The following is a 25537-nucleotide window of genomic DNA, read 5'->3' as shown; positions in this document are numbered from 1 at the left end:
TATGCAAAAACTTTATGACAAGCTGAGAACCCACTGCAACGACATCTTGGTAGTTTACCTTCAGGACAAAGGAAGACACCATCAGTCTTAATGGATAGGCAACCTGTTTTTAACAATCTAAAGAACCATGTTCTAAACATAATTTTCTGATAGGCATTTAATCGTATCTATTGAACCACTCTGAACAGGGACATGACCTCCCCTTGGGGGTGTGACTGTTCTTAGCCAGTACCTGGGGAGGGGCTTCCATGGGAGTATCAGGCGGGGCGGTGACTACACTGATGATTGGCACCACGGTGGCCAAAGGCTGAGGCACAGGAGAAGGAGGAGGAGCAGGAGGGGAAACAATAGCAGGCACCACCCCAATGGGGATTGGCAGAGGAGAGGGAGGGGAAGCCACGATTGTCGCCGGCATGGTAACGGGGATAGATGGCGACGGAGAGGTGAGGGTCACCAAGGGGACGGTAGAGGTAGACGGAGTTACACTGGGCTAAAAAGAGGAAGGTCCAAGAAAAAGGAAAAGGAGGTAAGGGAAAAGAAAGGAAAAGGTAGATAAGGCAGGAAGAGGTAAGAAAAGGATGGGAGCAACATCACAGGGAGATCGGGGAGGAAGAAGATGAACCCAGCAAGTGATCCGATGTGACAAGAATGGACAGACTGGCCTATTTAAGTGCCTTGGTAATGGGACAGTGAGCTAAAGTTGGTCTTTCCATCACATGTCAAATGTACATGGAACAAAGAATCATCCTGCTAGCTTGTGAATCTGGATCTTTACTGGTCTACATGATAAATCATGTTAGAACAAATACGCCAGAAGAAAGAGCCATCCATAGTTCACTGACTCATTACTGACACGTTTGAGTCAAAGACTCTCAACCAAGAAACTTCCTGGAACACACATCAAGACTATTAGTGACAACATCTCAAACTCTGGGACAGAACAACTCTGTAAAACACACACAAGTCCAAGACCATGCAACCACAAACAGAACTATACAGACGATGTGCAGTGTGACTTCAAAGGTGGTGGAAGACCAAGCAAATTCTGTTCACAATGTAGATGGGCAACACTCTTTCATGCCACATTTCACTATACTGGACTAAAAACCTACTCAGATATTTTCTCACAGTGACACCTTACAATGTGATTGAACCCTCTGAGCCCCTCCAGGCAGTTTCAGCCAGTTTTTTGCTCCTGTTTACTCACTGTAGGCTCATTTTTTACTGCAATATAAAGTCCTGTACCTCTATAGAAACAGCACGATCGTGGTTAGATGTTGAGTCAACTCAAACAGTTCTTCTCTGCACTACAGCTTCAATGCCATAGTTTGTTTTTTGTTTTTTTGTTTTTTAAAGAAAAAGCATACTTTTTTGTTTTTTAAAGACTTGGCATGTACATGTATCACATTTTTTGTCCACAGGTGATACCACTATTGACCATTACTGTACACAAGAGATGGAAATGTTTTCACTTAAAAAAAAAAGAGTCAATAAGTTTTCCAGCGAGAAGAATCACTGATAGCCTTTTCATTTCTTTTATGTTTTACCAAACTTAATACTGGATGGAACCACTGACACAACACTTATTTCAAGATTTTCCTTTGCCTTTTGTTTCCACTATTAACCCTGGAAATATTACCCATCTTCATTTCTATAAAATTTGCTCATATATTTGTGATTCATGCTTTTAATCAGTGCTCAGTGGGAGTGTGTGGGGTGAACAAAGGGAAAGCGCTAGTATGGGTATCGTCAACAAAACACAGAGCTACAGTCAAAAGGTACAAAACAAGGGGGATTATTCTATTTATATTCTGCTCAACATCCAACAGATTCACCAACTAAATCACACTGATACACAATTACTTACTGAGATGCACACAAGCAAATACACCTTTATACCCAACAACAGGCACACATACAAAGTCACAGAGCTACAGTAAAGCCACATCCAGTACACTGTCAGACACAAAGGTACCTGAACCAGAGCTAGCTGGCAAGCCTGGTACAGAAGATAAAGGTGTTCTATACTGGGAGATGGACTTAGATCACACAGCTACACACACACACACACACACACATTCAGTCATTGTGCATAAAAGCATAAACACATCACAGAACCGTACAAACACACATCCATGCATATCCACCGACAAGTGTGTGTGTGTGTGTTAAAACACATAAAAACAAACCCGGTGGTAAACACAGGCAGCATGCCCATGAGCAAGCCAGAGAATGGAAAGAAAAACAAGAAGAAACAAACTGAGCCGATGAGGAGCTTAAAGTGAAAAAAAAAAAAAAAAGTAGAACATGCAATAATAAGACAAAAGGCGACAACAGTTTAAACTTGGAAAAATGCAAAAACATTTATTTTGTTGCTGTCGAAGTCTGCAATTCCTCTGTTTTTGTGCATTTATGCCTCTGCATATGTCAGGGTTTGTACTCTGTGTGTGTGTGTATTAATTAGCTTTACTTCTAAACATGTGCAGTCGAGTCAAGAAATCTGACATTGACACTTTCCAATAATCAATGTGTACATGTGACTGTATATTTCAAAACTTTATAAAGGAGCTTTCGCTACATTTCCAACAAATGCAGAGACTATTAGCTGATTCATATTTGTCTCAGGGTGTTTGTATTTTATGTATGAAGCTGAACACAAAGTCACTCTAACCCTGAGGTGAATTCACGAAGGCTGCAGTGAGTCAGTGTTTGTGTGCCGCAGATGGGCGGTTTCAGCTTGAAATGCCCGAATGTGTGTGCAAATGTACAAGTGAGCATAATTATTACTTGCATAAGGCTTTAGGTGGAAATGTGTGTTGGCTTAGATGATTGCAGACATACTACATATCCACTCACCAAGCACCTTTAAAAAGACCAGCGCAATCAAATGTTAACAGCTTACTTATTTTGCCACCCTCATGTATGTTCATGAAGTGGACAACCACCCACTTCAATTATAAAACTAAAGTCCAATGTAACCTTTTCTGACAATGTTCACAACATTTAAAATGCATTAAAAAATCGTATTATAGCGGAGCTGTTGCATTGAATTGCATTGGATTGAACAGGAGTTCCTCATAATGTGCTCGGTGAGAGTTTGTTCATCTACTTAATTCACTCCAGAAGCTCTCTGCAGATACCCAGTGCTAACTTGGGTGCATTGATTATGTATAGAGCCCCATATATATTTAAATTAAAAGTCTTGTACCTGTGCAGACGCCTGTGGCAGGGCTGTGTGTGTGGGGCTCTGAAGTGATGTATTACTCTGGCTCGATGGCACAACCTGAAGAGGGACACGAACAGAGGAAGGTGTTAGAGGAAAGATAGGAGAACAGACGAGAGGAAATGCACATGAATATCTTGTTTGGTGCTTTAACCCTCTGAACCCCAAAGACCAGAAGTGGGTTTGGAAAGCATGCTGTCTTTAAACAAAAAAGAAAAAAAAGAAAAAATAACACAATTTTATTAGGGCCACGAACTGGAGAAACAACAAGAACATTCAACGGTCTTTGAACTAATCATGTGTGTCGTTTAGGTTTATTTGTGAAAAACAACCAGATCTAAGCTAAAAACATTTATAAAAATCACTTTGTTCAACACACATTTTCCCAAATTAAACTGTTTGTGGTAACCAGGTTCTGTAAAAAAAAAAAAGAGAAAATTCTATGATCGTCAGCACAACTGAGGAGCCATTCATAAGTCAGCTGCAGCCAACAGTCATATGAGAGAAGTTCAGGGACTGTTTGGCTGAACTGGGCTGAACTGTAGGCTGTTTACACTGAGCAGATAAGAGACAAGTATGGAACCATTAAAAAATGTAAATAGTAAGTTATCAATACAGAGTCATCACTTTTTTGTACATGTTGGCTGTTCTTGTTGATGGTCTAGGATTTTTCCAATCTGAGAAAAAAAGAATAATGAAAGAAATCCACCTTTAGTATTTATTTATGATTTAATGGCAATATAACTGCGTCATTCTGCACAAAGGCAAAGAAATGCCCAGCAACTACTTGGAATTCAGAATGTTACTCACATGATCAAGCTAACATGCTTAAGAAAGTTTTAAAATCAGATGTCGTTAATAAACCATCATGTTTCACATTACAACTCGTGATAAATGGAATTCAGGGGAAAACCCTGTCTTAATAGTTAAAAAGAAAAATTAAAATGAATACAACTCATTCTAATCTGACAAGAAACATTCGATCTCTTATGAGCATCCAATTTCTTGCTCAATCAAATCAGGTTAGGGACATAACTAGTTCATAGCTGTGGTTTGTGCTGGAAGCAAAAAGTTCTTCAAAAGGACCGCAGTATTACTGCAGGCAAAGCGCCAGCTCTGTGGGAGCGGTTACCTTGAAGCAAAGGCAACGACTTCAATGAGCTAGAAAATACACAAGTTATTACTCAATAAGCAAAACTAGGGTGGAGCTGTTCATGTATTATATCTCTGTGGGGACTGGACTTCAAGAAAGATGTGGTAAATAAAAACACTACATCTGTATAAAGCGTTTCAAATGTACTGGTTTCTTTGGTTGTGTACCTGTTGGGAGGCTCCAGGAGGAGCTGGCTGGGTGGTGGCAGGAACCAGAGCGGGTCCTGGAGCCGGCTGAGGGGTCGGGGTCTGAACCTGCTGTTCAGAAACAGATTCAGAGAAAGACAGACAGAAAAATGGACAGAGGAGGAAGTTGTAGGATATAAAACGATGGAGGATGGAGGTGAGAAATCAAGAGAGGTTTGGAACAAGGAGGAGAAAAGAAAAAGAAACAATCAGAACATGTCTGTAGCTTCAGGAAATAAACCAAACATGGGTGCAAACACAAGGTACTCCTGCTGTTCTCTACTGATCAGGGTTCATCTGCATTTTCTTCTTGTGTATGCACACATGCACACAGACAACACGTACACGCACTAATACGTCCGGCAACAGATATATGCACACTGACAACTGTATGCATATACACAGCGTGTAGTGTAACAGTACAGGCACAGTGCTGGGGTTAGGCAGGGTGTAAGTAGGATTTTCTTTTTTACATGCAGCTCAGACCCTAAGTGATTGGCAGTGATAATAAGTTATACAGTCAGTGAAGCACAGTCGAAGCTGGAATACTGACACCAGACACTAAAATACACTAACTAAATGTGAAGTTTTCAAAGCACTCCCTGCATTTTGAGGTTTCATCCTGATGTAGTGTGATAGATTCTGCCTCCACCTTTGTTGACAGTAAAGCTCAAATAAGCCCTTCCAGAACTGGTTTGAAATGCTACTGACAAACTTTGAAATTATTAATAACATATTTGATTTTCTATCTTGGCACATGTCTGATGATTATGTAGCCTGACGTGGGGTGTATTTTCCTTCCTGAATTCTTCAAGTAATCTACAGGACAGCAGCATACAGACATTTACCACCAATGTGCTAACGACTGAACCCTTAGAAGGCTGTATGCAACTGTATACTTGTCATGAAGCTCACCCTCACATACCGAGAAGAAAGCTTACACAAGTACATGACACTGCACCAGACAGGCTGCTACCTACCTGTTCCTAAGGCAGTAAACACAATCAAGAATCTCACAGAACAGAAATTTTATGAAAAGAACTTAAGATAAATGAAACAAAAAAAAAAGGAGTTAATAACAGATAACAAAGAGTGAAGGATTTAAAGGCCAGTGATTATACGCGGGTCAAAGTAAACAATGAAGAAAGTAAAGAGGACACTGATAACATCAGCGTTCTAAGGGTTTAAAGAGTTCAGCTGTGACCTTTGAACCCTGTGTAGGAAGTTGATTTTCAGTCTGGAGAGGAAATGACAACATAGTACGCTAAAATAAAGAACGGGCTCGAAGCCAAGTTCTTTAACATTTACAACACAAAACAACAGAAAGAATCTAAAATATAACAAATGAATGTCTCCGCGTGGTTACATCGCTGGGTTTGTCCAAGCCCCCTCAGTTTTGTTGTATGTTTCTGTGTGTTTGTCCATACAAATCAGCAAAGTCTCGCAGCTTTACTAGATTTCAGTGGTTCTGTTTAAAGGCTTTGTCTGGATAATTAGAGCATTATTCATAATAATATTCATAATGATGTTTTGGAGTGTATCAACACAATTGAGATTTTAAGTTGCTACTTTGGATTTGTATGAGCAAAAATTCAAGTATACCACAGATAGAGTATACCTGCACAAACACACATTTCTCATATACTTTGGTATATGAACATACAGACAAAGTTTTACTTACTGATACTGACAAAATAAATCAAATACACAACATAAACACAGAAAGGAAGGGGCTCAGACTGTTTGCTTACAAAGCTTGTACACCAGAGAGAGTCTCAAAGGCCTTCTGCGTGTTGCTTTTGAAGTCGTTATTGCTTGATTAAGAATAATGACTCTTGGTGGAATTGAATTTAAATGATTCTGGTGTTGGTCGTTTCCAGACGTACTTAAATTGGGTCATTTTGTAGTGGCACAAATAAACCTAACTGTAACGAAACACTGTCGAAGAGGGAATACTGTTGGACATTATGACGGCAGAGCTTGAGACTCTCTCTGTGGTGTCGATATGACTGGAGGGGGTTAAAAATCACAACCAAAGACTACATGATGACAAATAAGCATCAGCTGGGTCACTTGGGTCAGCAGGGTATAAAAACAACAGGGACTGGAATAACAGCCTCTAGGTCAGATTACTAATTCAGCTGCTTTTCTTAGAATTGATGGATTACATAGTTTTCAGTGTATTTATTCCAAACCAGTGGTTTACTGATCTTAAAGGCACAAGACTAACTAACTAACTAACTAACTAACTAACTAACTAACTAACTAACTAACTAACTAACTAACTAACTAACTAATTGTTCTCACATTTTTAGGAATCCAAAGCAATAAGGATCAAATCCTCCATCTATGAAATGTTGACTATTTTCAGTCAAACATGAAAGAAAGCAGTAATTAAACCACTTCCATCAATCAGCAGCTGTTTGAGGATTTTGGCTACAAAAACAACTCATGTACTTTAAACTAGTAACTGAACCAGAGGTCTGGGTGTAGTCTTAAGGTCTAAATTCTGACCAGAGTGGAGTTAGCGGCCTGCATGGCCAGCAGTGACTCATGGTACGTCATATCGGGTTGGGCTGGTACCACCCCTCCGTGCCGGGCCCAGGCACTCTGGATCAGCGACTCCAGCTGAGTTGACGAAGCTCCCCCAAGCGGGAGCTCAGAGGACGGCGTTGTGGGCAGGAAGTTCTGCACAGAGGGTGGATGTCCCTGTGGGTCTATGTGAAGCGGTCCCCCTGATGGATCGTAGAGCGACGTGGAGGAGGAGCGAGGGATGGACTGAGCGGTGGAGGAGTCGAAGGAAGGATTGAGAGGCGGGGGAGGCGGTGACTGAAACTCTCCTGCATCGGAGGAGGCCAGAGAGTCACTAGAAGGTTCTGGGCTTCTGTCCTTCACACCTGCATGGTGAAGGAGAAGACTCCCAGGAGGTAAGGGGAGCTCCGGACTGATGTAGGTGTACAGCTCTTCTGTCACCGGCTGGAGACGACTGTATGTGCCGGAGCCACCAGATCCAGTTCCAGCGTTGTCCTCCAGAGGGAGATCCATGGAGCTCCTTCGGGCGCGGTACAGTCTGGACGCCAGGAGACTCGGGTCTCCGGCGGCGGCTGCAGCTGCAGCGGCTGCAGCCAAGTGAAACTCAAAAACACTTCCGGTAGGTGGCGGAGCATCAGCCATTACTGGAGGTGCAGAAATAGGGAAGGAGGACGAGGAGGCATGCTGCGGAGCATAGCATCCCTCAGATGACGTCGAGGAAACAGAGCCGCCAGCCGATGCGCTCATCGGAGGTAACGGTGGAGGTATTGGGCTGTGTGCACTCATTCTTTGCATGAGGTGGGGGTGCAGGTACCCTGGTTGAGACGGAGGACCAGGATCGAAACCCAGACTAGCAGCTGCAGCAGCTGCCTGCCTCTGCTGATGGAAACTCAGATGACCAAGCTGGTGTGCAGTCATTGGGTATCCTCCGTACGCCATCGCTTCATAATGGTCCAATAAGGCAGCTTGATTTAGACTTAATCTCCTCACTGCTTCTTCATGCTCTGCTCTCATGTCCTTGTAGCCATACAAACTTGGGTCAGACTGTCCTGGGAGATGCAGGGGCTCCCCGACACCGAGTCTTTGGGCGGCTGCTGCAAAACCAGGATTGACCATAAAAAGAGAGGGAGCCTCAACACCCTCCATCCCAGAGAAGGGGTGGAGGCTGCTCCCGTAGCGAGTGTAGGCAGGCTGAAAGTGTCGGGTGTGAGCCTCCAGAATGGAAGTGCTCTTGCGTCTCTGGGTGTTGTAGGCCTTTGGAGGCCCAGTGGGAGGAGGTGAGAAGGATATTGGGCGCTCAGGGATGGAGGGGAAGAAAATAGTTGGAGGGTCTGGGAGAGTCTGGAGGGGGATGTTCCCTCCTGCTCCTCCTCCTCCTCCTCCTCCCCCTCCTGTGCTTGCTCCTCCACTGAAGGGATGTGGCATTGAATGCTGCTGCGACAATGAGATACAATGGATTTAGGAATGAGACTCAGAGAATGACAGAGACAACCACAGCAAAGGCCCACATGAAATGGAGAAACCAGTGTATCAAAAAGAACATTATTTTGGAAAAAAAGAAACACCAACAGAAAAAGGGAAACATTCGCCTTCCACATTAAAAGCAAAATTATTAGAAAAGAACATATTAAAAGCTGTAGAAATGAAGAGAGGAGGAGAAACAAACAGGTAATGCAGAGATACGAAGGCGGTTACAATAGACGGATCCAGTGACACAACTGTACAGCACAAAGACAAGCAGACTGCACAAGACAAGACAGAAAGAGATACACAAGTCCACAGGTGGATGGAAAGTAAAGTATTAAATGCAAAGAGAAGAAAGGCCAAATGCTGGCTCTATGTCGGACAATATCCCGATGCATCTGAAATCAGCAAAACTGTCTTCAATAAGGGAAATGTTGACCTTCTAACTAATATTTGCAAGCTGATAATTGTACATTTTAAAGATTTGTGAAAACAGAAAAAACCGGTCAAATTTTTTGCATTGCTTTTCAGAAAGTGAAAATGTTGCCTCACAGATTTGTCCACTACTTCTGTACTAATCTAATCCAGTGGGGAGTAATGCGTATATATTCAGATATGATAAACCACTGCAATAATCCTAATCGTCCCAGTATATTTTGGAAAATGATAGATCATCTGCACTTTGTACTCAATGTCTTCCCGATAGCAGATGCACACTTGTGTCATAGAGCTTGGTGAAGGTCAGTCAGTATGTTTTTATTGTGAGCCCATGGTGGCCTACAAGAGGGAGCGAGAGCTAAAGAGAGATCAATGTGTAGCCTTTCTCACAGAAGTGTCTGAAAAACAAACTTAGTTAATGCAGATGCCAAATCTACTAATCAGGATAAAGGTGCCACTTACATTAACCCTCTGAACGCCAAAACCCACCGAAACGGGGGTTTGAAAGATATGTTATCTTTAATAAATAGACAAAATTATATCACTTATCAGAGCCAGAAATGGCAAAAATTGAAATAATTTACGGCTGTCTTGGAAGTGCTCGACTGTGGCATGCTGTTCTATCAGAAAACTTGACTATGTCTGATATTTAAGCTTAATGACATTTTATCAAAATTGCTTTATCCTTGATGTGCCAAAAATTAGCCATTTGCTGCATCTCTGGTCCTCGATGCAGAAAATTCAGAGATTTCTCGGCTGAACTGCAGGCTGTGTTTAAGCACACCAGATGGCAGTGAAATATGAAAACAAATCAAAAATATAAGTATTGAAATATCTGGATTATGTAGAGTCACCATTTTTCATCCAACATCCAGGGTCACTTGGAAAAATGTTGTACATGTTGATTCCTTTTTTTCTTTTTTAAATAAAATCACTCATCAAAGAAATTCAGCTTTCATGAGTTCTTTAGTATGATTTATGTAATCAGAACTGTGTCATACTGCACGTTTTTGAGTTCTCTCTACTTCTAGTCATGGTTGTGCTGCTTCCATCAGAGGTGCAGGACTTCATATTGCAGTAAAGCCCACAGTCATCAAAAACGTGACAGGAGCAAAACAAACAAAACAAAAAAAAACCTTTAACCAATTGGCTAAGTTTCAGATGGTAAAACAAAAGTGAGAGGTATACCAACCACCACACGTTTCAAAATAAGATGCTGTTAATACAGTGTAATGGTTCAACTTGGAGATGAACTCTCATGTAAAGTTTTACGGTGAATATAGTTACTGTGAAATGGCTGTCGGTGCTCAGAAACTTGTTGGAGTTCAGAGGGTTGAATCTGGTGCACATATTTTTCTGCTGGCTTTATATTGTACCGATAGTTTTGCAGCTGTTGCATTTGCTTGGCCTCCACAATTCTAACCTTCTATGCTCAGAGAATGAATCAATATGTACGCTATGAGGAGGATAGATACCGTTTAAATGTTAACATACAGTACAGGAGGCTGGTAAGACTGCAGTGGCACGAAACCAGCTCTATATTTTCTCCTGTGCATCTTATCATCATCTTACTTTAGATTCTAACAAAATGCTGTTGTTTTTTTTTAAAAAATTCTATTTGCTTGCATGGCTTTAAACAACTGTGCTGCGACAACTTGAGACTAGTTGATTTGTCATTTGGGCCTTCTTCTATAAAGCAGATTTGTTATTTCAGACTCAAACGTGTTCCTCATCTTTTACTCTCTCTCTCTTCCTCTTTGGCTCTCACCACCACTGGGGCTCCTGGGCATTACGTTTGTGAACCTACAGGGGTGGAGAACAGGGCAGGCAGGCTGGCCCTCCGCTGCCTGGCCCTGGGCACAGAGGAGGCCGAGTGAAGGGGCAGGACTGTCTCCAGGGCTTTGGAGAGGCGCCCTGCGAATGTGTCCCTCTCAGCTGTGAGAGGTGTGCAGGGGGAGGTGGTGGCGGTGGTGTAGGAGGATGAGGAGGACAGGTCTGGAGGAGGTGTGGTGGGCTGTTTTGGACGAGCGGCCAGGGGCGAAGGGACGTGAGAAAAGGAATAGGAGGAAGGGGGGACGCAAACAGACATGCTACGACTTCGACGGCGGCGCGATGCAGGCTGTGGGGAGTGATGGGAGAGGGTGGGACCGACATGAAAAACAAACACAAAGAAATTAAAACACACACACAAAAAAACATACTTAAACAGAGAGGACAGACATTGGAAAACTCAGAGGGAAACACACACACAAAAAAATCAATGACAGGATAAATAAAATTGTTTTACATTGAAAATAAAAAATAGTTAATGTTACATTCATAATTGCAATGAGGAAAAAAAAAAAAGCAACAAAAAGCTCCTAAATGGTTTGAAGAGAAAAAACAAAACAAAATCAGGGGCAGGTCATGGCACGAGAAATAATTTCAGTTTTTCCAACAGAAAATTTCTAAATGGAGTGAGATATGTTGTGTATCGTCCTGTAAAATACATAAATTACAAATATAACGAAAACAGACAAAATTATTTGTGACCAAATGTAGCAAAAAAGAAAAATAACTGAAGAAACTGAAAAAAAAACCCATCTGAAGCCAATAAACAAACAAACAACAACAGTATTACATAAAAGGCAAAAAATGCTCATGCACAACAATTTATGAAAAAGTTAATTAATGTGATAAACAAAGTCAGTTTGTCGTTTTCACTGGCTCGAAGAAATGATGAAAATCTGTGTTCATAAACAGCCCTAAAAAGCCAAAACCTTTATTGAGTTATTTACTGGATCAGCCTCCAGACTGAATGAACATCAACAACTTGGTCAGTTTAGTTTGGGTGCCAACGGGAGCATTTGTAAAAAGGACGTCATCAGATGCCAAAGTCTATATGTGGCAGAGTAAATAAGAGACACACACCTCTCCATTAGCGATGAGCAATGCAGGCTCAGTGGTCAACAATTAAAGATGATGGTTAAAATAGAAAGCATGGGGAGAAAAAATAATCCCTGAGTGAAGCTGGATAAATATCTCGGGTTGTAAGAGAAGAGTAGAAACCATGCACTGTGAAGATAGAAATGTAATGTTGCCTCAACTTTGAGTTTTCCTGTGTTGTGTTTATTTGATCAGCAACCTTTCCTGAATATGATACTTCTGCAACATAACTGTGTTTTCATACCAATGAGCCCAACTACGGACGTAAGCTTTAAATGATCGAAACAAAGAAATAAACAATACAACAACTTTTATAAAAGTAATTGGAACTGAAAAAACATGACATGACAACTAAATGAGGGAGTACAAATATGTATGTATAAATATATGTTGCTACAGAACAGGGTGGTGTTGAGGGACAGAGAACGAAAGAACTGTTTGATAAAAAAGCAGGATTGTGGGAAAGAGGGATGTATGAGAGCTTGAAGGGTGAAGAAAGAGCCACTGACATCTAAGATAAAACACAACAAAAAGTGATAGATGGCATACTCGTCTCCTGGTTGAGTAACGGACTAAAGCTCAAGCTTACTTCTCTAACAGAAGAAACACCCGACTGTGTTTTTGGCATATGTGGCTGAAATGTTGACTGATAAACTGTCAAACTAGGTTACGAGGTGTCAAAAAGGTTCCAGGACTGGCGTCACAAAAGATATACTTCAAACCCAAACTACAAACTACCAGTTTTCCCCTTCAGACGATCAACCAGCACGTCTACAAAGAGATCCTGCAGCGTTTGCTTCGTTCAGTGCACGAGAAGAGGCAAGAGTTGTGGCAGGACAAGTCGTGGCTGCTTCACCATGACAATACACCTGTTCACAATGCCCTGAGCATCCCATAGTTCCTGGCTGAGAAGAACATCACTGTGCTGGAGTGACCTCCCTACTCACCCCACCTGACTCTGTGTGATTGTTTCCTCTTCCCCAAGCTCAAGGGGGTCATCAAGGGGACCCGTTTTAAAGACGTGGACGACATCAAGATGGCTGTGACGACAGAGCTGCTGAGGATCCTGGAAGAATCCTTCCATGAGTGCATGGCGGCAGAGAATGCTGGAGAAGTGACTCCAGGGGATTATTTCGAAGGGGACAACTTGTAGTTTGGATTTGAAATATATCTTTTGTGACACCAGTCCTGAAACTTTTCTGAAACACCTCGTAAACGCTGTGGGTTGCATGCTCTTGTAGCAACACGGCAATCTCTAGTGTATTTAGTTCACCAAACATCAGCAGTTCTCCAAACACTGCAAACTTCATTCCACATCACTCCCACTCCACTCCGGTGCTCACTTCAAACCCACCAGCCTCTTTTATCACATCTGTGAGCAGAGAAAACTGCACTCACAGGTGTGACGTGAAATGTTTCATTGAAACGGAGCCGTCACTTACCATGGGCTGCTGCGGCTGATAGCCTGGGTGTTGCTGCGGGGGAGCGGAGGGGGTAGGAGGGTAGGGGGTCTGGGGCTGGGAGGGGGGCTGGGTAGAAGGAGGGCAGCTGTACGACATGGTCAGCTGACCCAGGTGGGGGGAGTCTGAGGAGAAAACTGAGGAACCCTGTCCACTGTCCACACCTCCCTCAGCTGAGAGACACAGAGAGAAACGTGTTAGGCTATAACCATGTGTAATGTCTCCACTGATTCTACAACATGTCCACAGTCTAATCTTACAGTCATGATTTAAACAGAAGCGCACAAACTTACACAGTTCAAGGAAGAAAACTTTAAGAGTCTCAGACGGTCAGAGAGTTTTCTGATTACAAAAGGACGACTCAAAGCTGTGGGCTACACTTGAAAAGTAAATTAACCATGTCTGACACTGGGTTATGAGAAATCACTGATAATCTGATCCTGGAAAAACCCTCATGGCTCATGATTATGATGATTGGTGTTGGCCCAACAAATATTTCATATTTAGATCTGCAACAAAGTTGTGACCATTATGTCTCAGCGTGATCATAAATCACACATTCTAGATGTTTGAGTTCAGAGGTTAGAACGTACATCTATATGTCAAAGCAGTTTCTGAGTGTTTCTGTCACGATTTGACTCACTGTGGGCTCATTTTTACTGCAATATAAAGTCCTGTTCCTCTACTGAAACAGCACAACCATGACTAGAAGTTGAGAGAACTCAAAAATGTGCAGTATGACAAGTAAACATGTGCCCACAGGTTTTACCAATACTGGAAAAAATATGCCTCTACACACTACAGATATTTTACGACTGACATTTTTAGTGCATTTCCATGATTGTCTCCTGTCTGCTCGGCGTTAACACTGCCTGCCGAAAAGTCCCTGAACTTTTGACTGTTGGTCGCAGCTGATTCAATAATAGCTTCATGGTTTTTAGTAGTTAAGCAATAGCGCAAGTAGAGTAAAATGATCTTGATTAAATATCACATTTTTAAGGTTAGATTTCATGATGTTTTCTGACAGAAAAGCACGTCGTAAATGAGTAGTTCAAGGACTGTCGGACAGTTGAAAATCCATGTATTCTTTCTGGTTTTACAGTTTCTGGCTGACAAATGGTGTAATTATGCCTTTTAAACTGGTCGGCCGGTTTTTTTAGTCACACTTAAGTGAGCATTGAAGCACTTTTTATAAATGTGGACCTTGGTGTCAATAAAATCACAAAACTGTGTATTCAAGCATCCAGGAGCCTCAGCAGGCAGAAATATGTAAATACAAAATACAAGAACTTACAAGTGTGTGAGATGCCGGTCTGCTGATAGTGAAGTTGCTGTTGCTCCACTTCCGCCTCCTCTGTCTCTGCCTGCAGAAAAACAAACACAAGCCAGGATTCAAACTTAGGTGCAAACTTTCAAAACTTGAATAAGGGTCTTGTCTGCTCTGACTACCCTGGACATAAATGGCACGATGGGACTTTGAGAAAGAACATTTTAACGTGATGAATGTGTGGTGCTAAATTGCTTCTTAAGAACTTTACAAACCTTAAAAACCATTCCCTTTTCACGCCTAAATTCGTTTGTTGGTGCAATATATGCAACAGTAACAGTCAACAAACCTGTGCGTGTGACGCTTTGAGTGTCTCTTGTTGCTGCTGCTTTTGTTGCTGCTGCTGCTGTTGCTGCTGCAGCTGTTGTTGTTCTGCCTCCAGTTTTCTCTTCTCCTGTTCTTCTCGTACCAGCTGCCTCTGTTCTCTCTTCCTTCGGATTAGAGACACACGGTCCTTGATGGCCTTGGCCATGGTCTTATGGTCCCCCTCAGCAACATAGCCTGACTCAACCTGGGGAGACAAATAGATACAGTAAGAAGTAGGGAAATTATTGTTTTGTTGTACCCAAAATCTATCACTTCCTCCTGCCATCATCCATCTGTTCCCTTCCTTCTGCACTCTACATACCATTTCCTGGGCCACATCTTCAGGGACGTCTTTGTTCAGGTCGAAGGAGAATTCGATGGCCTCGTTGTCTTTGTATTTACCTGTAAACAACATTTTAAATTGGTGGTCAGTCAATTACTTGTGGGAGGTTGTCTACCAAAATATTTGCTTTGGCCTTTTACCAGATAAATAGTCATTATGAGCTGCTGAGAAAAAAAATGCTACCTATTATTAATGTTTTTTTGAAAGATCAGGACAAGCAACATAGGTTACTTTACTGTTATACAGAGGCTCTGAAATGGACTTTAGAAACGCCAAGTTCAAATCAAAAGAAAAAGTAACATAATTCCTTGCCTTTCAGCTTCTTGACGTCTTCTATCCTGAGCCAAAGTTTGATAGCAATCATCTCCCCATCATCTTCTTCTGCCAGTTCAACCCTGACCCCAGTTTCCTCCTGGAAGAATGCATGGTTCAGCAGGATCTTTATGGCATACCTAGAGGAACAAGACACCGGAAAACAGATTTAGATCAACACAAGCATTTTTACTGGAGGCTTAGCAGGAGACAGAAAGATTTAAAAATAATACAAAAGAAAATTCTAGCGAGGAGGGAGAAGTGGAATTTCCTCTTTGTACAACTTGGAGTCTAACAGGACAGAAGGTACGTCAATAATCTGCTAAGAAGGTCATCCAAGGACAGCCTTAAAACTGTGACATTACTTTTATGGGCTCTGACCTCTTTATGGTTTTTAAAAACTGTAGGACAAAACTACTCTAAAAACATCTCATGTTCTTGAATTAAACTGAAGGTAACTGAAATTGGATAATAACAACAAAAAGTAAGGAGGAGAGTGTGCAAGAGAGGGATAAAGTTGTTTTGCTAAAGTTTCTAAAGCAGCAGAGAAAAGGCTATGGTGGATACGTTGGCAGACCCACAACATGGGGGGAGAGAGAACAGAGCACTTTCTATTTCTAATCAAGTAGCTGTGAGTGCAAGATTTAGAGAAAAGAAGGATTTTCCAGTTCAACTCTCCAACGTAGAAAAAAAAAATTTACATTCTGAGCCCCAAAACCTTCTAGTGGGTTTGAAAGACATGTTGTCTTTAAAGAAAATCACCATAAAAACACCAAATATTAGAGCCAGAGACTGTAAAAACAGATAGAACAGTCAAATTTAGAACTTTCCAATTGTCCTCAAACTACTCGTCTGTTATGTGATGCTCTGCTGCGTAAATCAATCAAATCTATGCTTGTAATTGTGAAACTTAATCAAAATCATTTTATTTTACGTGTTTTATTTAATAATTATCCAAATATAAATCATTTGCCCTAACTAGATTGTGTGAAAAAAACACAACTTCTGCATTCCTTGGTGCAGCCATTAAAACGTTAGTGACAAAAAGCCATGTGACAAAAAAATTCACGGACTTCTTGGCTGAACTGGGCTGAACCGTAAGCTGTCCTTATACAAAAAGTGAAGTACGAGCAGAAGTAATCAAAGAAATTCAAAATGTATTTATTTATTTTTAATATGATTTATTTTATCTTAACTGTGTTGTACATCATAAAAGCTATTTTTTGTTCTCTCTACTTCGAGCCATTGTTGTGCTCTTTAAATAGAAAAATGTGACCGGAGCAGAAAACATCCAGAAACTGTTCTGGGAGTGAACAAACAACTGCCACAAACACATTTTTTTTAAACCATCGTTACCATCATGTATGACTGGGTGTTGTGATGATGGCACAATCAATTGTTTTTTATTGACACAAACGACTGAATGCAAATTCCCTGTCGGTCAATTTACCCAAACTCTGGAGGACGTGACTACAGTCCGTCCAAAGAGCCACCCTAAGAAACCACGACCTGTCAACAGATCCATATTTAGCATCGACCGTCTTTGTTTGTGCGACTCACCTCTCGTCCTTGTTTGTCCTGATGCAGCCCTCTATAATTTCCTTCACCTCAGGAATGGCCACCTTGTCAAAACTGGCAGGCTTCACTCCCTGCACAAACAAAATAAACGAGCGGTGAAGGGAAGGAAGGTTTTGGAGAGGTCGAACATGGAAAGAACCAAACACAGACACACACACACAAGTCAAAAAAGAACAAAAACACAACCCTGGTCTTGATCAAGACTGCAAACGTGAGACTTACCACCAGCTGGTAAACAATAAACCACTTAATTTAGCCCAAGAAGACTAAATTAAGCAGTTTAAGCCCCATTAACCTCTTAATTTAGTTTCAAAAAGCAGTTTTCTCCATTTGTGCTTCTACCTCATGATTTGAATAATGGCTTTCTTGAGTTTAACAAAACAGAAATAAGGCAACACATGTAAAATATTAAAACAGAAACAATACAAGAGAAGCTTACATTTCTGCAGCTGCATGATTCACTGACATTTATTAAATTAAACTGAAATAAATCTTGTTTACAGTCCTGAAGTGCAAGCGGCTGTCCAGTTAAAAGTTTGGCCCAGGGTGGAATTCCACATTAACCCAGTTGTCCTCCCAGGAATAAATAATGAATAAAAGCTTTTCAGAGCCAATTAAGAACTCTAGAGCACATTTTAAGGTAAAACGCTAATGGAAGGAGTCAGCAGGAACCCGTTCAGGAGTTTGGCACCAAAGGAGGGAACTTCTACGGCCTGATACTAAGAAACATCTCTCTTTAGAAAAGGTGCAACTGGGAAACTAGTTAAAAGACAAACCACAGAATATTTAAAGTAGAAGGTAGGTAAAGTACTTTAGCATGATGGGCCACCATACAATCCAACATTTTACTGCCTTACGATAATGGTGGGAAATGGCCACAGTAATAGATTCTAGATACTTCTGAGAAGCTCAGAACAAGGAGCGTTTACCCTTCTAGTTTCCGCTGCAGGCTTCTTAATGACCATTACAGTCGTTTGAACATTGTTTATATCAGGGTTTATAGGGGAACAAAATAGATCCAAGCAAAGATAACCGAGAAGGGAGCTGAAACTAAAGCTAAAAGAAAAGACGTGCAAAGTAAAATGCCAGATCTTCTCCATCTGTCTGCTGATGTGCTCGTTTTGTTGCGAATCTGAACGCTGAGCAGATGGCACCTGAAATGTGGTTATTAAAAACATATAACCAGAAATAATCAACGAGGCATTCCAGTAATTCACACAGGATTAATTTCTGTCTCCTACAGATATCCTTTTCCTCAAATCACATATAATATTTCAAATGCACACGCTAACTCACAAAGGTGAAACCAGATAGGAAGCAATAAAAATGAACAGAACACTTTAAAAAAGGTAGGAAGAAGATGAGAAAACCAAGTGGAATAAGAAAAAGAAATAGGAGACAGTTGGTTTTAAGCTTTGTCAAACTTACCCAGAGAGTGTTCAGAGAGGTGGACAGGAGAGATGTTTGACAGACAGATGCCTCTGAAGAAAGTTTTAGCCTTAAGTGTTTGACTAACTGACTGCTTGTCAGGCCGACAGACCGTCTACCTCAACCTGAACGCCAGCAAATGCCCACTTACTTCTGCTCTTCCCCTCCAGCCTGGTCTTCCTCGCCCTTCTTTCCTTTCTTTTTCTTTCTCGACCTGTTTCTCTGCTGCTACCCGACCAGTTCACCATTACATAACAACCCCCATCTCTCTGTGCCTTTCACTCTGTTTCACACACAAACACAGACTTCTGCGCTCACACACATCCTGAGATTCCAGGGCCAAACAAAGTTAGGACCGACGCAGGAAGTAATGGTATTAAGTCTGACAGAAGAAGGGAGGGTTAGAGAGAGAGAAAGATGGAAAGAAGGCTAGATTTTAGTTTAATAAGGCTGATTGGAGGCCAGGAATGTTCCAGGAGGAGACGGACCATGAAGCGTGTCAACAACACTGTGTGTCAAAGAATAAGAAGATAAGCTATAAAGCATATTCCACGCCTTTCAGTAATGCTAAATAATACAAAACACCTTTATTATTAAAAAAAAATAAAAAATCATTGTGAAACACTGGAGGTAACTCTGTCCAGGAATTCACAAGAAGAAAAGATCATAAGGATGTCTGAACACCCTGTTACTAGTCTCCCTTAAAGCAGTCGACTACCAACTTGGAAACCACTACAGTAAGCACTGGTTTCGTTCCAATTTCCAATTGCAGATGAGGCTTCAAACCTAAAACGCAGCCTGATGTCACTCAAGAGAAGATCAAGATGAAAAGAAAAATATCAGAGCAATTTCCAGGTATAGCAAAAGGCTTAATTTACTGCAAAAATTCATTAAACAACAAGCAATTAAAGATGATATAGTTGACATTTACACCTTAAAATCCATGATGTCCCCCAGCAGTTTGTGTGTCAAAGTTTTGAAGCCTCAAGTTTGTAATCTGGCTGTTGCATCTTCAAACCAGTCAGGGCAAAACACACATCCATACAGAACCTACCTGTCAATCACAAGGTAGTCTCACCCTAACACGTACTCTGTTTTATTGCCTATTTTACTCTAACTTGGACCATAATTTAGAAAATGAATATCATGCTGTGGTGGGGGTGACATGAAATTAGCAATTTAGATCATAAACTTATCTGGAAAACATTTACTAAGGTAATTAATCAAGCGAGAAGTAGGGTGATTTTGTATATGTTTGGAATTATTTTTGAAACTTGAGGAGTCGCCCCCTGCTGAACGACAGAAAGAATGCAGGCTAACCTTTAATTGTAACATTTTGTTTTGGTTGCACAGCAAATACAATTTAAAAAAGTGGGGCAGAAGAAATGCCAGCAAACTAGTAACCTAGTGCCTATTGTTTGTTTTCCTCACTTGTGATGGATCACAGTTATTCTAGTATGACTGTTCTGACTTTGTGGGTTGAATTCCCAACATAATGTGCTAAAGCCGCTGTATGGGGAGTGGACTTAACTTGTTTTGCTAAAGTTACTTACAGCTATTTCATTATTCATGATGGTGAAGACAACAACTCCCTTGATCCCACGTTACTGCACATTAAACCAAGTCTTTTAATACTGGTCTGATTGAGAGACCCCTGAAATTAGATCATGTGCATCTAAAAGGCACAATTTGTAAGTGACCTATTAGATTAAATGAAAACTGTCTTAACAAGCCAATTTTCAGAGTCACATCAGGAGTTAACTAACTTTGTGACGACAGACAGAGGGAGAATTGGAGGGTGGAGAGCTGGTCGGATGGATTAAGCAGTGAAATGAAAGGAAGCAGGTGACTGAGGTGCCCTGGGGTTGTCACAAGGTTGTGTGTGACAGTAATAGATACAGACGACTAAAGTTGAACGCTTGACTAATTGTTTTGAAAAATGCTCTGTTGCTTCCAGTGTATCGGATCACAGCTGCCAAGTCCTAATTCAGACACATGCACACAAACAGAACTGTGATCCCAAAGGCTGAGGTCACATCAACAATCGAATGTGGTTGAATCAAATTGAGGATGTGATTTCGGTTAAGAGGGTGAAGGACAGGACAGCAAGAGAGGCAGAGGGCCAGACTAACATGGAATAAAACATACTGTCTGAATCGATTCTGCATGTGAAGCTTCTTAGAATAATTGAGAGATTCAAAGGTAGAAAGATGACAGAGAAAGAAGAAACATACAGAGATGGGTTTTTTTTTGCCACAGGGGTGGTCAGAGGCAGGGAGGCAATCTTAATCCAAATCCTTTCAATTTGAATGTGCCAGTCAGATAGTATGGATGATTTTATCAATTCCGTCACTGAAATGGAAATCTAGAATGAAACAGAAAATACATGAAAGCATATGACGGCAACCGCAAATATGTAAGTAATAAGTAATAAAAAGAAAACCTGCAAGAGCAACATTAACATCTATATGACTGACACATTCAAATTAAGGGGATGTGTAATAGAAAATGAGGGCATGTTTGGAACAAATTACATTTTACTTTTGATATACACATCAAAGACAAGACAAAAAAAACCTTCCACTGCTGGGTCTGGAGTTATTAAAATTTAATATCAGACTTCACCTGAGGTAATAGAAGCGCCTGTTTAAGCTGTAGACGATGATGCACTCATCCACAAGCAATGATAAGCTTGTTGTAACACAATGACTAGAAGTGCCAGCCAAGTACGAGGTGCATCAAAAACGTTCTGTTCCGGTTGCGCAATAACGGTGCATTGCATGGTCGTGGTATGTGTTCACATGATTTGCCATTTCTAAAGTCCCCTGTCACCGGTAATGTGAGGAGCTGTGCACTGCATTCCGCTAGCGCTGCGTTTCGAGATGCGCTGCCTGCTTTAATTTGCATGAAGTTGAGGTCTGCGCTAGTTTGTGCAAATGAGAGGCTTCAAGCTGCCACTCGACGCCTCTGGAAAACAACGTTGAAATCTAAAATAAAGACAGACTTAGCAGCTTCATGACGTATTTTCTCGCCTAATTGTTTTCAGCAACATCTTTTGGTGAACTATTTTTACGATATAACCGAAAGTTTTCTAAAGTTGCCATGTTGGACCAGGTATCCCTTGAGTGAAGTGTTTGCCCAATCAGGATCAGCCGTTGTTTGGTTTCCTGTTGGCGAACACCAGTCAATCGTCTATTATGACACCGCCTAGTCCTACGACTATCAAGCGTCCAATGCCAGGACGTGACACCATCCCTGTGGATACGCACCATAACTCTAATGAGTCAGGATTCCGCACGGCGTTGTGCGATCAACGGTGGGACCACTTATGTTTCAGGTGTATATGTGCAACTTTCGTCAACACTCCCAGGAAGACTCAAGCTTAATGTGGAGGATCATCACTGGTGATGAGAGTTTGGTCTACAGTTCTGACTAAGAGACCAACCAGGAATCCTCGCAGTGAAAGAGTCCACAGTGTCAAAGACCAAAGAAAGAGCTCCCCAAGAGCATGAACTTTGTCGTCTTTGACATTCACGTGGTTGCGCACCATGAATTTGTCCCCCCAGTGTCAGACTGTCAGGGCAGAGTTCTGTAACATGATGAGGTGTGCGAGGGAGAACATTTGGCACCAACGACCTAAACTGTGGCAACTGGATGATCCAACATGACAGCCTGCAATTTTTTTGGACACACCAATACAATCGTCGCTCTCAACCTGCCCGACTCACCAAATTTGGCTCCCTGTGGCTTGTTCCTCTTCCACAAAACAAAATACAACTTGAAGTTTTGCTGTTTTGAAAGAGCTAAAGAAATTCAGTGTACATCAAAGGTGGCTCTTGACATGCTTCTACCACGTGATTTCTAGCAAACTTTCAAAATGCAGCAGGAGCACTGGGAGCAGTGTATCTCTGCACAAGAAGACTATTTTAAAGTAGATGGCGGCTAAATTTTAATCATGTCTTGCTTTTGCTCTTTATAGACACTTTCTCCGAACTATTTGATGCACGTTGTATTAAGGAATAATGGTAGTTCTTCCATCTTTTGCTTGAAACTTATTGAGGAAAACAGAATTACAAAGTCTTTGGAGCATCATATTTGTTTTGCACTGATGCTTCAGCAAAGATTTTAATTATTTGATGTTTCCACAGAAGCAATATATAGAACTGACATAAAATATGTAATAAGACAAGAGCGGTGCAGAGAGAGACAAGCGATAATGAAGGATAGAAAGAGAAAACAAGAAAAAGAGAGGTTTCTAGTAATGCCTCTGGTCCATTAACCATCACTGTCAGCCCCCACAGAGTTTGACTCAGCTCTGTGAGTAAAGGAGGGAGACAGCTCTCATCTGCCTCTGAGTGTGTTGTCAGCAGCACTTGACTTAAAACAGTCTCTGATTGCATCGGTTCCTCTCTCTGTGTTTTTGTGTCTGTCTCTTTTTTTTTCTCATCGTGTTTCTAACCACATGTCATATAAATTTCAGAAACCTGGAACCGTTACAAAGTCTAAAAGGGAATTAGGCGCATCGATTCTGGCTGGATGGGCTGATGCCAGAGTCTACCTGATTGTCAACAGAGTAAAATATGGATTCACACCAGGGCAGGTTTTAAGGGTTGTGGTTGACACACCCTTTGCCAACTTTCAAAACACCATAAAGCACTTAAAAAAAACAACAACAAACTCTTCAATGCTGAAACTGAGCATACCATGTCAAGCCTTTGTCATTTTTCTTCGTTTTTTCCTCATTTCAAAATAACTTCAAACTGCCGTTCTACTGAAGATGCTAGATTTTGTTTGGAGTTCAGCACATTTTCAGCACAAATCCCTTATGTGCTTCACTTTGTTCTCCATTTGTTTTAAACCCTTAGAGAAAACACTCAGAAGTGTCTCACAACAGCATTCTTTAGTCAGTTATTTTAACCTGAAATGACCAGGCTTGCCCAGTACTACTCTCTACTGGTGGAGAAAACAATGCAGTCAAAAAGAAGGTCTTCAAACATTGCTACGGTTTTACATTTTTATCTTTATGCAAGACCGACTGAGACCGAATTGGGGAGGGAGGGAGCATAAGCAAGAGAGAGTAATCAGTGCAAAAACATCATCATATGACTGGATGTCCTGCAGCTCATGCCAAACTTATTAATACAGTCAGTAAACAAGTGTGTGTGTGTGGGGGGGAGGAATGGCAGAGAGAGCTGGGTGAAAGAGGAATGGAGAAAAATATAAACAAGGCTGTTAGATGCAAAACATGAATGCCACAACTTGGTGTCTCCACGCTCTATTACCACCCTCAGCCGAGGCTCTGACAAGGCATCGTTTCACTCTCTGTTGCACACATTTCGAAGAGGGAATGCAGACTTACGCTAGTGACTCTTCTGTAGATCTGGGCAGCGTTTTGACATTCAGAGTATGGGTACTCTGAGGTAGCCATCTCCAGCATGCACATCCCGAAGGCGTAGACGTCTACGGATTCATCGTACTTCTCTTCATACATCTCTGGAGCCATAAACTCTGGGGTACCTGGTGAGTAAAAGAGGAGAGAAAAAGAAGACTTTTACATCATGTTTGGGAGTTTAGATCCCTCACTCATCATATTATACATGTTATTTTCTTCCTTTATCCCTTTGAGAAATTCCTACTGTAGATTGCTTTTACTCCAAAATCAGAGTTTTGCAGGGACTGAAAATGTTTGTCGGGATGCAAAGTTTGAATCATTTCTTTAACCGACAGCTGGCAGTTTCATCCATCAATAATCGCTAAAGCATTTACACGATACAAACCTAGAAGCCAATAGTATGGGCTAATTTCGGTCACATGACATGTACAGCTCTGACACGTCACGTGTTGTAGTTTGAGGCTCCACCTGGTGGAACAACCAGGTACTACAGCTGATGTATTATACATTTTTTGACATGTATGACTTCTGCCTTATTGTTTAAATATTTTTAATCAGTTAAATCATCAACAGCAATTAAAGGATTAACAATCAATTATTAACATCCCTAGTTCCGACAGAATGCCGCAAAATCGACATAATAAGAATAAAATCCATCGATAATACATATTGTGGACTTTTAAATACCCTTTTTTTCTACATTTACTAGATCATATGCTACATAGGTATTTTTCTACTTATGTAAAAAAAAAAAAAGTGCAATATCAATATTAATTAGTGTATTATTTATATTTATGTTAATATTTCAATTCATTATAGAATCTGTCCAATACCACTTGCATGTGCAATACTGTGTTTTCTATAATTAGTACTTATGTTGTTTATTTCAGTTAATTTTTATTTTTGCTGCTCTAACTTTGCATACTTCCCCACTTTAGGATTAATAAAGGCTTATCTTATCTTATTTTTTCCTTTTAAAGTGTCAATAGACAAGCTTTTTTTTACATTAAAGTGAATGTCGACAGCACAATGTAACGACTTTTCAATACTGACACCATCTGCATTTTGTTTGGTTCCCTTTTGGCCTCACTGCCACTGTGCAACTCTATCTGCCACAGGGTCTGAAATCTGAAAAATGAAAGTTGAATTTACAGCACAGATGGTGGAACAACCAGAATAACTGTGGAAACTCTACCTGGCAACAGAAAATAAACCTCGCCGTTGGAGGTGGTGAAGACAGCGAAGAAGGAGAGTGACAGAAACCGACAGAAAACGAGAGTGAACCTGAGACAGGCATTCACTCAATGGAGAGAGCTCTGGGATTTGAGGGAATTCAGAACCGACTTTCAGTCAGCGTTATTTCTACTAGATCGGAAAGTAATAAGATGTGCCTCTTTATTATTACAATCGAGTTGCTCGGCTGTGAGGAAACTGGAAATCGATCTAGTCTTTGTGACAGTGGTATTACCAG

General features: G+C 41.1%; 1 protein-coding gene across 9 annotated transcripts in view; it reads right to left on the bottom strand.

Annotated features, from left to right (window-relative positions):
- Positions 1-25537, bottom strand: part of wnk1b (WNK lysine deficient protein kinase 1b) — a 109138-nt gene that overhangs the window by 27376 nt on the left and 56225 nt on the right. For 8 of the 9 annotated variants that reach the window (XM_008299785.1, XM_008299788.1, XM_008299790.1 and 5 more), the window contains exons 4-12: positions 24034-24191; positions 17229-17317; positions 15669-15808; positions 15336-15415; positions 14997-15218; positions 14675-14744; positions 13363-13553; positions 4544-4633; positions 3209-3283 (exon numbers count right to left, since the gene is read on the bottom strand). In XM_008299785.1, coding sequence (XP_008298007.1) covers positions 3209-3283; positions 4544-4633; positions 13363-13553; positions 14675-14744; positions 14997-15218; positions 15336-15415; positions 15669-15808; positions 17229-17317; positions 24034-24191 — 1115 coding nt within the window. Of the gene's footprint in view, positions 1-3208; positions 3284-4543; positions 4634-7075; positions 8982-13362; positions 13554-14674; positions 14745-14996; positions 15219-15335; positions 15416-15668; positions 15809-17228; positions 17318-24033; positions 24192-25537 lie in introns of those variants that run through there. The other variant, XM_008299792.1, reaches the window with a different exon arrangement.

The sequence above is a fragment of the Stegastes partitus genome, unplaced genomic scaffold (genome assembly GCF_000690725.1).
Source record: "Stegastes partitus isolate 25-593 unplaced genomic scaffold, Stegastes_partitus-1.0.2 Scaffold1462, whole genome shotgun sequence".
Lineage (NCBI taxonomy): Eukaryota > Metazoa > Chordata > Actinopteri > Pomacentridae > Stegastes > Stegastes partitus.
This window is presented reverse-complemented; position numbering and strand designations above follow the sequence as displayed.